General features: G+C 40.3%; 1 protein-coding gene across 1 annotated transcript in view; it reads left to right on the top strand.

Moving 5' to 3' along the window:
- Window positions 1-12,500, top strand: part of Nek7 (NIMA related kinase 7) — a 129,585-nt gene that overhangs the window by 70,401 nt on the left and 46,684 nt on the right. The window contains exons 3-4 of the mRNA XM_029475601.1: window positions 1,782-1,922; window positions 11,752-11,829. Coding sequence (XP_029331461.1) covers window positions 1,782-1,922; window positions 11,752-11,829 — 219 coding nt within the window. The remainder of the gene's footprint in view (window positions 1-1,781; window positions 1,923-11,751; window positions 11,830-12,500) is intronic.

The raw sequence follows: 12,500 nt of genomic DNA, 5'->3' as shown, positions 1-12,500 counted from the left end.
ATCTTTGGATGCATTAAGAGGTCTGTACTATTCAGTTCACTAGAGAGTGATTAGGCAGGCCCACTGGAGTGCTGTGTTTTCCAGACCTTAGCTCATAGTTACAGCAAGTACTAAGATGTGAGACGGGTGGAAGAGTGTACTTACCAGTAATTTAGGAATCTTATAAAATACCCAAAATAGGAAGCTCTCACTGCCCCAAAGGGCATACAATTACTAAACAGACCATGTATGTTATATATAGGTACAGTTACTAACACAAGGCATATAGGAGTTTTCTGTGACTATGGACTATAAACTGGTCAAGTGACAACATCTGAAGGCAGTGGGTGTTCCACTAAGGCCTGGTTTTGTTGCAACTAATTGTCACAAATAACTGGGTGCTTCCATGAGTTAGTTGTATTAGTATCTATCCCTGTAGAGTTGCAAATCAACAACAACAACAACAACAACAACAACAACAAAAAACCCTGATACTGGTTACATTTTGTAAGCTCTTTTCCTTAGGCCTCCTTGCAGCTCTGTATCTCCCTAATAGCATGGGTGCCTTTCTCACTGCAGTTTCCGCAGCTGTTTGAGAGCAGAAACCATTTCTGATGATTCTGGCTTTGGGCTGATGAGCAGTAGTAGAAGTATTTTACCTCTAACCAAGAGGCTAGTTGCAATTAATGGTTGTTGGGGAGGCAATCTTTTCTTCAGTGGAATGAGCCACCCTCCAGGGCGGGCTCAGGAGTGGTTGACCAAGCAAATATGGACTCCATGGTTATTTTGTGTGAGCTGCTGTTGTTGTTATGGTTTGGTGGTGGTTTTGTCTTTGGGAATTTTGTTTTTGTTTTCTTTTTGGTTGGTTTTATGAGAATGAGAAGTTAGGAGGAGACCATCATGTTGCGTGAGTGTAGGGAGAATCTGCGAGGACTGGAGGAAGGGGAAGAGTGTGATCAAAATATAGTGTATGAAAAAACTTAGAATGTTCATTTAAAAAAATAATAAAATTATTTCTTTTCCAAAGATAATAAAATAGAATAGTAAACTTCTTGCCACTGGCAATATTTATTAATTCATTTATTTATTAATTCAGCTAGTTCATTAGCTTTCCAGAAGCTAAAATACTGCCAGGAATTTAAAAATTGTTACATGTATTAGTGGATAGATTGGATGTGGTAATTATATGTGTGTGTAGGGCTGGGGAAACAGTGTCCATTTCAACTCAAAGAGTCTTTAAGAGGATAAGGACCAAAGATTGGTTGAGTCTGGCCTATAGTAGAGTCAAGTTGCAGAAAATTCTTACCTAAAATTTCAAAATCCTTCTCATCCTCTGTCATTCTTTACTCTTGATTTCTTATATTTTTTTCAGCCTTCTCATTCTTCTGTTTGTTTTGTTTTTATTGTGTCAGAGTTTTCTTGTGTAGCCTGGAACTTACTCTGTAGACCAGGCTGACCTCAAATTCAGAGATCTGCCTGCCTCTGCCTTCCCAGTGCTGGGATTAGAAGTCTGTGACTTCAGTGCCTAGCTAGACTTCCCCTTCTTAAATAATATGTGTATATTTCATTTTATTTCCTGCCCTCCACAATCCCTATAGTGTAAGCTTCCCTCAGGATTAAAGTTGTATTTTCAATTGCCTTCTATATTCATTCTCAAGGAACTCAAATATCTTTGGTGTGGGATGTTTGCAACTTTACTGTAGGCAGTATATACCATGTATACCATATCTTCATCTACTTAAGTCATATGTCTTTGTGTATATTGTATGATTAAAACCTTTTTGTATTATTTTTAATTGCAGAAGGCATTACGACCAGATATGGGCTATAATACTTTAGCCAACTTCCGAATAGAAAAGAAAATTGGTCGTGGACAATTTAGTGAAGTTTATAGAGCATCCTGTCTCTTGGATGGAGTGCCGGTAGCTTTAAAAAAAGTACAGGTAAGATGATTTTTAACTGTATTAATTAATGTGAAATTATGGTGTCTAAAAATTAAATAGGAACAATTTCTGGAATGATTTGGGTCATGAAACTATGGTTTGAGAACCCTAAGAAAGAACATTGTATTTTAAAACGCTTATTTTGAAGGTAATAAGGGGTAGAAATTAAGTTTTCCATATCTTGTTTGCACAAGGCCCAGGATAGATCTGTATTGTATATATGTGGCTCTAATACATAGAAATTAATGTATAGTATAATCACTTTATGCTTATCCGTGACTAGCTTCAGACTATGGTTATTTTATTTGGTTTTGACAGTTACCAGGGGCGGGGGGTGGAGGGGTCCCTCCTAATGCACTCTTCTAACTTCTGGCCTGGCTGCCTCCCCAGTGGTGAACCCCAGATACGTGCTGTTTCTCCTGGCCGCGTGCTCATGGTTCCTCTCCCCTCATGGAGGCTTCCTTCTGTCTCTGTTCTTCTTTTCCTTTTCCCCTTGTCTCTCCTCCTCCAAACCAGTCACTCCAAACCCACCTACTTCTAATCCCTCCAGCAATTGGCTGTCGCCAATTTTATTTAACCAATAGTTTTAAATCAAGGAGCAAGATTTGCACAACTAAAGCTTGTAAACCTGAGAAGTTACTTGTAGGCCTAGACCTTCCCATATAGAATTTAGCATTACTATATATAGCAATGTTTACTCAACAGTAATGTTAAGTTTTAACACTGCTTTCAGGCTTTAAAATGCTGACAGCGGTTCCCCCCATAGCCAACAATGACTGGAGGTGATGGCAGTTCTTAAGAGGTAGAGCCCAGTTGTCACTCCAATGTCACTAGACACTGAAGTAGAATGTCTCAACTGAAACTTTGCATCTATTTGGTATCAAAAAGACGTAATTGGTTTATAAAACACATTGCCTGAAGTCAGTGAATGGCAGTCCTGCCACATTCCTCATGGCAGGAAGGGAGAATGGCGGTGGATCTTACTTGGGGGAAGTGATAGAGAGGAAATTGCCTGTGATTTTAAGTCTCTGTGCTGTATTAATGTCCCAGAGTCAGTTCGGTGGGCCAGTTTTGTTCTTTTTAAAACTTGTCAATCATTTTCAGCTCTTCTTCTAAGCCTGGCCTTAACCCTGGCATTCTAGTTCCGCTGAACATGGATAATTACCGGGCATGCCCACTTTCCAGAGCCTCGCCAAGTTTCCTTTGTCCTCATGGCGATTCTCAGCCCAGAAAGCACTTGTCTTTCCTTCCATGCCATCCATAAGCTAGTCAGAGCCATTACGGAAACAGAGTTTCCATCCATATTTCAAGAATGAAGCACTAGGGTTGGGCATAGGTAGCTCAGAGGGAAGGGCTTACCTAGAATGTGTGAGCCAGTTTGTTTGATCCCTAGCATTAAAAAACAAACAAACAAACAAAAAACCACATTTGAAATGAAAGAGCGATGTGACACATGTCTAGATGATAAACATCTCTTTATAATGTTCTTATGCCCAATACTCAGCTTATGAAGTAAACATTAAAATATTTTTTACTTGTGCCTTTTACTCATTCTTCAAAGGTACCCATAAATTTAGTGGCTGCTAAGGTTGCTTACAGTTGCTGGTCACACATGTACATGATATGGTTGTGTGTTTTTTAACTAGTATGCATATACAAGGTTTTTTTTTTTTGATCCTACAAATAGAAAATGTGGTACACAGAGCATGTTTGTATGCCACAAGTTAATTCTGGGTTGTTTTCCAAAGTTGTACTAGTTTATTTTTTCTTGGCAGCACAAGGTTGAGGCAAGAGGGTGGATTTGAGTTTGAGGCCAGCCTGCGTTAGAGAAGTGAAAGCAATGTAGGTTAAAGATGTCAGTGTTCACAAACCCATGACTTGAGGCAAGACTATTCCTCTACTAAAGACTTTAATTCATATTAAAACTCTCTTAAAGGTCCATTATATGTCTGACTAGCAAGGGCCAAGAGTGCTTAGAAACAGTTGTCTGTTAAACCCTGTGGCATGGACTCCTGCTAAGTAAGACTTTGCAGAATAGAGATGTCAGTTTGAACTGTTGGAGTTTAAGCCAGGCTATAAATGGGAGAGGCTGAAACCAGGAAGAGGAATCTGAGAAGCAGACAAATGAGGAGTCTCCACAGATCCTTAGGTAGGGCCTTCCTCATGTTTTACAGTTCTCAAGCTGTAGTTACAAATTCCTCCCTCAGTGCCTCACAGAGAGGAGACCTTACCATTCGCCAAAGGAGGTTAGAGGCCAAGGGATAAAATTCAGGGTATTTCTTGGCTCCCTTCTTGATTTCCACTGACAGTAAGTAAGGAGAAGAAACAGGACTCTAGCTCTCTCTCCTGTGATTAGTTTTTAGTTAGAGAACCTTGTTATTAGAAATAGGAAGCAAGAAGGGGCGGAGCTACTGGGAAGAAGTAGAAGCTTTTAAGATTCTCACAGTAGCATCTGAGCTCCGTGTCTGTGCCTGGGCTTTGCTCTTTGTGGTCTGGAAGGTGGAAGGTGACAGCTGCGTTTCTGCCCGTCCTCCAGTGGCTGATTCTGGCTGTCCTCGGTTCACACTGTATGCCTCGAGTGGTGTGGGAGGCTATCAGTTTGCTTTGTCTTTCTTCTTTAATTGTTGATTCCGTGTTGACTCCCAGTTTAAACATAACTTTGTACTGAAGAGGCAAATGATGCTGTAAGCTGTGCCCAGCTTATCTGATTAGAGAACAGAGCTTCAAGGCTTTGTGAGGAGAAGTGTATTTGCATCTCAGCCATGTTATTCAGTTCTATGATGGATTCCTCTCCTATTGAACAAGGAAAACCACTGTTCTTCATTTTTAAAAAAAGTAATCTGCTCTCCTTACAACAAGAGTGTTGCTATCCAAGTGAGGTTCTGCTGTGAAGACTTCCAACCAAATATTCAAAAAATTCCTGAAGAACCAAATAATGGATTTTAAGGCTACATCACCAGTCATAGAACTGTATTACTGCTCTCAACTCTGTGAATATCCTTCCAGAACTCTTTGGCTGTGTAATGTGTAGATGTTAAAGTATTGCTTCTGCAATCTCCTTGTTTGCAAACCTGTAATGGACTATTTATAATTTTGTCATCTGAACCCCAAGTTTAGCATTCAGGGTCCTTAAGAATTCTGTCCCATACTATTGCATATGCCAGAAAGATTTTGCTGAAGGGACCCTGTTATAGCTGTCTCGTATGAGGCTATGCCAGTGCCTGGCAAATACAGAAGTGGATGCCCACAGTCATCTATAAGATGGAACACGGGGCCCCCAATGGAGAAGCTAGAGAAAACACCCAAGGAGCTGAAGGGGTCTGCAACCCTATAGGTAGAACAACAATATGAACTAACCAGTATCCCCAGAGCTCATATCTCTAGCTGCATATGTAGCAGAAGATGGCCTAGTTGGCCATCACTGGGAAGAGAGGTCCCTTGGTATTGCAAACTTTATATGCCCCAGTACAGGGGAATGCCAAGACCAAGAAGCGGGAGTGGGTGGGTAGGGCAGCAGGGCAGAGGGAGGGTATAGGGAACTTTCAGGATAGCATTTGAAATGTATATAAAGAAAATATCTAATTAAAAAAAAAAGAACTCTGTCTCATATCCTGCTGTTCATTTACTCCGGGCCTTAAGAACCAATGTGCTGAGTTCTAGCTACTTCCCTACAACTTTGCCTGTATCTGCAAGTAGAAGGCGTGTTTGTAATTAGCTCCTTGCTTTTTCCAAAATTTTAAAAAAGTCTAGCAGCCTAAAGCAAGTGAGAACAGAAAACAATCTTTTAAAAACCAGTGTCCATTTTATTATGGCTCATTTGCAAAAAGTAAGATGGTATATTGCCTTCTCCGACCTTCTTCCTGTTGTTTTTTTTCCCCCCCCCCCCCCCCCGTTCTGGTTCTTTCCTACACAGCTTCCCTTCTTGTTGATTATACAGTTAATCTCACCCAATTCCTTGATTACTTAGTGTCACTGGCCAGTGCCTAAGACTGAGACCAAAATATTTGTGATGGGATTTAATGACACCCTAATTGTAGCAGGTGACATTCGAAAACCCTGGCACAGTTCTCGATGGCAGCAGCTTAACAGAGTATAAGTAAATAGCACTTGGAATGGGAACAAGGTAAAAACAGGAGATTCTAAGCATGTTGTGAATAGCAGTTGGAAGGCTATATAACAGCAAATTAAGTGTTTCTGTGTTGGAGGCAGGTTTGGAGGGCAACACACCTGACCTTTGTACCAACCTTGTTCTTTGTGTAAAACTGGCCTGGTTAGCCACCTCCTCATTACCCCATTTCCATGTAAAGTGTTTCTCTCCTTAGGCACAGCACAACCATTTTCAGTATGGCTGACTTTTCACTTCACGTCAGGGTCAGTTCACTTCAAGCTCTGTTGCCTCCATTGCTCCCTTGCTGGGGCCACCCTTCTCCCTGGTCTGTTAGAGATTTTTTGTTTTGTTCTGTTTTTAAATGTATTTTCAGCCTCCCTGTCCCCCCACCCCTTTCTTCTTTTATCCACTCCTTGCCACACCGTTCTTGATCTTTCTGAAGCTAGTCTCATGGTCTCTGTATACACTTGACTTTCTTCCCTCTGTGTTACTAGTTCTGTCTCCAAGTCTCAAAATCCCCAACTTCTCTCATGTCTTTTATTTCCTCTGTCAAACCATACTTAGTCATTGAACTCACCTACTGTCAAGTACCACTCAATATTATTCAGACTTCTTTTTTGGTATCTGTTTTAACTGTTTTCCAGAACTTAATTCGATCCTGGTCAGTTTTTGTTTTTTAATAAGTTTTCTAAAGGATTTATTTATCTATTATATATACACAGCGTTCTGTCAGCGTGTATGTCCTGGTCAGTTATCTTTTTTTAAAATAAATTTTTAAAGCTTTATTTATGTATTATGTATATGGCGCTCTGCCTGCATGTATGCATGCACACCAGAAGAGGGTGTCAGATCTCATTATAGATGGTTATGAGCCATCACGTGGTTGCTGGGAATTGAACTTGGGATCTTATAAGAGCAGCCAGTGCTCTAACCCTTTGAGTTGTGCCTCCCAGCCCCTGGTCAGTTATCTTAACACATTCTAAAATGGATGCTGTCCTGTTACAGCCCCTCTTTGTGTTTCTAATCTGCAGTTCTCATTTGTCTCCAGTCTTCAGGGCTTTGTTTGTTCACATTTTGTCACTTACAGTTTCTCATCATAGAGGGCTCAGGTTACTTTTTGGGAATTTACAATTTTTCTTTGGAAGTATGTTCCACACCTTTCTAATGAGTGTGTTCTAACCACGGTATCAGAAGCTCCTCACAGCAGTTCCCTATGGAGCTACAGCCCTTATGCATATATGCCAGGCAGCACATCTCCACTCTCCAGCATGGTGTATGAACATTGCTAACTGCCCGACCTGACCTTCCCTACCTCTTCATGTACGTTGGATACATCTCCCCTTTCTGATTTCTTTCTGACTTACTTCACCCCCCCCCCAACCCAGGCTTCCTATTTCTTTCATATCAGACTCCTTTCTCGTTTACTTTCTTACTGGTATCTTCAGAGAAACTGTTACTCTAGCTCCTAGAAGCTTCCTAAAACTCTGCTGGTCCTCACAGTTAAAATTTTAGGTTCTTCGGTACCCAGTCTCACAGCTTCCTGTGTATATCTACACAGCTGCACACCTCCACACAGCTGTTTCCCTCTTCACAGCTGCACACCCCCACACAGCTGCACACCTATACACAGCTGCACACCCCCACATAGCTGCACACCTGTACACAGCTGTATCCCTCTTCACAGCTGCACACCTCTATACAGCTGCACACCTGTACACAGCTGCACACCTCCACACAGCCGCACACCTCCACACAGCTGCACACCTGTACACAGCTGCATCCCTCTTCACAGCTGCACACCTCTACACAGCTGCACACCTCCACAGTTGTGTACTTCCATAAGGCTGCATCCTAAAGAGTAACCTTATCCTTAAAGCTTGCGGTGTTTCCAGTTTTCATGAAATAGTTTCTCCAGTTTTGTAATTTAAAAGAAACCCTAGACATATAGTAGTGGTACACACCTTTAGTCTCAGCACTCAGGAGGCAGAGGCATAGGCAGGTAGAGCTCTGAATTAGAAGCCAGCCTGGCCACAGCATGCATTCAGGATAGCCAGGACTGCACAGAGAAATCCTGTCTCTAAAAACAACAGCAGCAACAACAAAGCAAACAAAAACAACAATGAACCCAAGAAAAGACTCTGATATACTGAAAGTCAGACTCCCCTGTCTGAGAAGCCTGTTAGAGGGCACCCCCTGGAGACAGTTCTCAGTAGTTATGGGATAACTGTGGACACAACCAGGTGTCTATCTAGGTGCACTCTATCATGTGGCAGATCCTTATGGAATCCCTGAGCAGGAAAGGGAACACGGCCTCTGACATCTCATCTGGGCAAGTTGGTAAGCATGATGAGAGAAAGCTGATGAGTGGGAAGCAGGTATTGGAGAGGTTTCCAGCACTGGGGGTGGTGGGAGGGGTGGTGCTTGTCTCAGAATCACTGTGCTCAGTGCCTCCCACCCACCACCGTAGAACCTTATGGAGAAGGTGGATTAAGACTCCCCTCCCCTCCCTGCCTGGTCCCCCAATAAAGGTTGAGGGTTCTGGCTGGCCATTGGGTAGCTTGAATAGAGGGGTGGAAGCCTTCTCCTGACATTAGGGATAATTGGGGCAAACCATGGAGAACAGTTGAGATGTAGTTAGGTGTGAAAGCTGAAGGAGGATTTGTCACACGGAAGACAAGGCTACTTAGTGCAGGGACAAGCTACTCCATTCATTTATTCATATCCTTCAAAGTAGGAGGGGCCAGGGGATGGTTTGTATGTGGGAGATTTAAAGTATATGTGTGTACATGTGTATATATTAGCTCAATATAAATACAAATATAAGTATATATAGTGAATATATGTACACATGTGTGTATATGCGTGTTTACTACATTCTATGTGTGATTTCATAACTGTAATACATGTGTTTTTAGAGATGTTTCTACTAAGTTCCACAAATGATTCTTTTTTTGAAGATGAACTGATGTTAACTTTTGATGAGTAATTTGGGTAAAATTTGAAGATGGCAGATAAAATCTTTTATAAATGATTCAGAGAATGCCAAGAATGTATCAGCTATTACTTACTTGACCAACTAATAACTTCTGCTTTAACCAAGAATAAAATAAGTTTTGAAGCCCAAAGAAACTTTGGCTTGAAAATAAATAAATGCTTCCTGTACGCGTGTGATATGTAAAATGTCTTTTTCTTTTTACCAAACCCCATATCGTTTTCTATTTCCTGTCTTCCCGTGCTCATTAAATCACCAGGCAGCTTTGACTCCGTGCTGGGAATGACTTATTCCAAAGATTCAGCCTTTACTTTTGTCTTGACATGTTGACTAAAGAAAGATAAGACGCACATTTCCAGTTAAATCTATTTGTAAATATATTTGGTTCAGAAAGCATTGTCACATTAAATGCACCAGGAATGAGTATCTTTCCCCAGGGTTTAAAGAGCAATTTTTTATATTGCTGAAGAGTCAGTTAAAAAGTAAGCCAGTTAAAAATAAAACAACTCACAATTCTAAATTGGCTGAAACATAATTTGAGCTAAATATTTATTATTTCCATGCAGCATGCATCTAGGTGTGTGTGTATGATTTTCAAAGGTACTTATGCTTCTCGTTCTCAGACATTTATTATTAAAATCGTCTTCCATCTAAGAGGCGTGCTTATTCACATTATTTCTGTGTCTCTGCGTTTGTGAGTCTTTGATTTTTTTAACCATCGAGGCCGCCACTCTCCTTTCTCTTTCTCTTGGGCTGTTTCCCCACAGTGATTACCCAAAGTACTGACTCTTCTAAGAAGCTTTAGTTATCGCAAGCCCTGTGACCAGCAGTTCTAAGAACAGTATCAGTGTTCATCATTAGGCGAGAATTAGTCATTTCTCTTGGTGTTCATCTGGAGATAGATAAATATGACAGAGTGTAATGTATCCCAGACTGGTTTAAGACTACAGCTGACAATTACCTCCGACTAAGTGTGTAAGGTTCCTTGTTTCTTCAGGAAGGGTGACACTGGATACATTTTACTCATGGTTGCTTTCTTCTCATCCCTAACTCTGGTGCTCATTTATAGCCAATCAATCCCTTCTCCCTCTAACCTCTATAGACAGTGATTTAACAACAGGCAAAAACCCTCACCCTCCACTTGCCTGCCTCCTTTCCCTTCTGCCAGTTGCTCCTCCAGCATCTCTGTTTACTGTAAAAACTGTATGAGTCACTACAGTAGACGGAAGGGGCCGTCAATTATTTAGTCTAGTAGGTTTATGGATGTTGTACTTGTCTTAAATTTTAAATTAACATTCTCAATTTGATTTTTTTTCTGTTTTTAATTGGGACATAATTATAAATCTTTATAGTGTAGATTGAAAATTTACTACATGTGTGCAGTATGTGGTTATCAGACCAGCATAATTCCTGCCATTTGTTTGTGTTGTTGTTGGGGAGCTATAAACACCACTCTCTTAATTCCTCCTTAAATTAAAATGTATAATCAGTTATTATGCTATGGGTTTTGTCCTACAGTGTGTGCTGTAGAATATTCAGAACCTACACCTGTTCTGTAACTGTTCCTTGTTACCCATTCTCCAGCCTCAAACCCTTCCTAACCTCTAGTGACTGCTGTTCTAATATATATGGGAGGTGTTACGTATCCTTTCCCTAAATACAAAGAGTTGGATTCCTCACTACTTCAACCTACACATCTACCTGACTGAAGTAGTAGGACTTAATGACTTAATTCAACTTGACTAAAAATATCATTCGTTAAAATAGTGTTGTATGAGTTTAATCAGCTTGCAGTATAAGAACTAAGATTTGAAAAAAATGATTGTTTTTTACATTTTAGAGCCTTGAAATTTCTTATTTTCAAAGATACAGACAGGAACATCCTTTTGGTTGTATGTTTTTGTGTTTTCTGTCCTCCTTTTCTGCATCATAGCAGCTCAAAGAGCCACACTCTTTTCTTGAAAATGTAATGCCAAAAACGTAGTGTGTCTGAAAGTCTATTTATATGTACCCGGACTCAGTATTTAACATAGTAAAAATTTCCACCTGGTTGTCAAAGGACCAGTCATCACCCTTTTTGCTTTACAGCCTCCCTTCCACCACCCCCCCGCCCCCCAGCAAGAATACAGGTCAGACCATTAGAACCGTCTGTACCAGCAGAGTAGGGGGTTGGAGCTAGGCTGCTACTGAAATAATTAACAACAAATGCTGCTTGCCCCGCTGATGAGCTGCCTGACCCTTTGTCAGTCTTTTAAGTTTTGCAAGCATCCTTTTCTTCATCTACAGCACTGGAATATTCTTATCCTTGTAAGGGTTAGATGGGAATTAGATGGTTCATGAAATACACTCAGTATATGTTAGCTGTTCAATGTACATTGCTTATTATTGTATTATTCTATTGACCATCACTTCATCCTGGTTATTTGAGCAATAGATGTGAGTGCCAGTATACACTCTGCTGTTTGTTGGCCTTTGGAGGAAAAGCATCTAAGGTTTTTGTTGTTTTGTGTTCACATAAGATAAAGTTCTTTTGGACCTTCACAGTAAATAAATGCAAATAAAATTTTCATCTGTGTGAGTGTGTGGATACATATGTAGATGTATGTGTGTGTGTGTGTGTGTGTGTGTGTGTAGAGGGAAGAGAGAAAGGGAGTCTTATAAAGAATTTACATGTTAGCCTAAAAATGTAGCTCACTATTTTACTAAATAATTCTAAACTTCATTTTTAGATATTTGATTTAATGGATGCCAAAGCACGTGCTGATTGTATCAAAGAAATAGACCTCCTTAAGGTAAATAATGATCTATAGGCTATTTTGAATATTTCTGAAGAGGTTGATCAAATGACTTATCAAAATGTTACATTTCCAAGTAAAACAAGTTTTAAGGCTTCCTTGGTGACACACTGGTTCTAAGTAACACTGCATAAGTTAGAGTATGTGTGTTTTGGATACTATGATTTTTATTTATGATAAAATAATTGAATCATAATATTATGTAGAGTCAACTTTTTCAAGACAGAAGATGCTCGGGCTTAAACACTGGAGAAATTTTGTAGAGCATTCTATCCAAACCTATTCTGCTACTCAAGTAATATCAGTGCATATTGCTGTCATGTCAATATGTGTCGCACTGAGAGCCTGGACTATCCCAGATGCTTCATGTTTACAAGCATGTCCTAAATAGTTATTCTTCTATGGATGTTCTTAAAGTGTATCGGTTTCAACCAAAGTCTTTCTAAACTATGTTTTTCTACTCTTTCCAGTTGAAGTAACACTTTTAAATACACAGGCTCACACACTCACATACACATACCCACTTGTACATATGCACACATACACATACACACTTGCACATTCACATTATATACAAACTCACATACAAACTCACATGTGTGCACATGCTTGTGTTCTAGCTCTCTCTCTCTCTCTCTCTCTCTCTCTCTCTCTCTCTCTCTCACACACACACACACACACAC

This window comes from Mus caroli, chromosome 1 (genome assembly GCF_900094665.2).
Source record: "Mus caroli chromosome 1, CAROLI_EIJ_v1.1, whole genome shotgun sequence".
NCBI classification, from domain to species: domain Eukaryota; kingdom Metazoa; phylum Chordata; class Mammalia; order Rodentia; family Muridae; genus Mus; species Mus caroli.
Note: the sequence above shows the minus strand (reverse complement) of the source record. Positions and strands in the feature narration are given on the sequence as shown.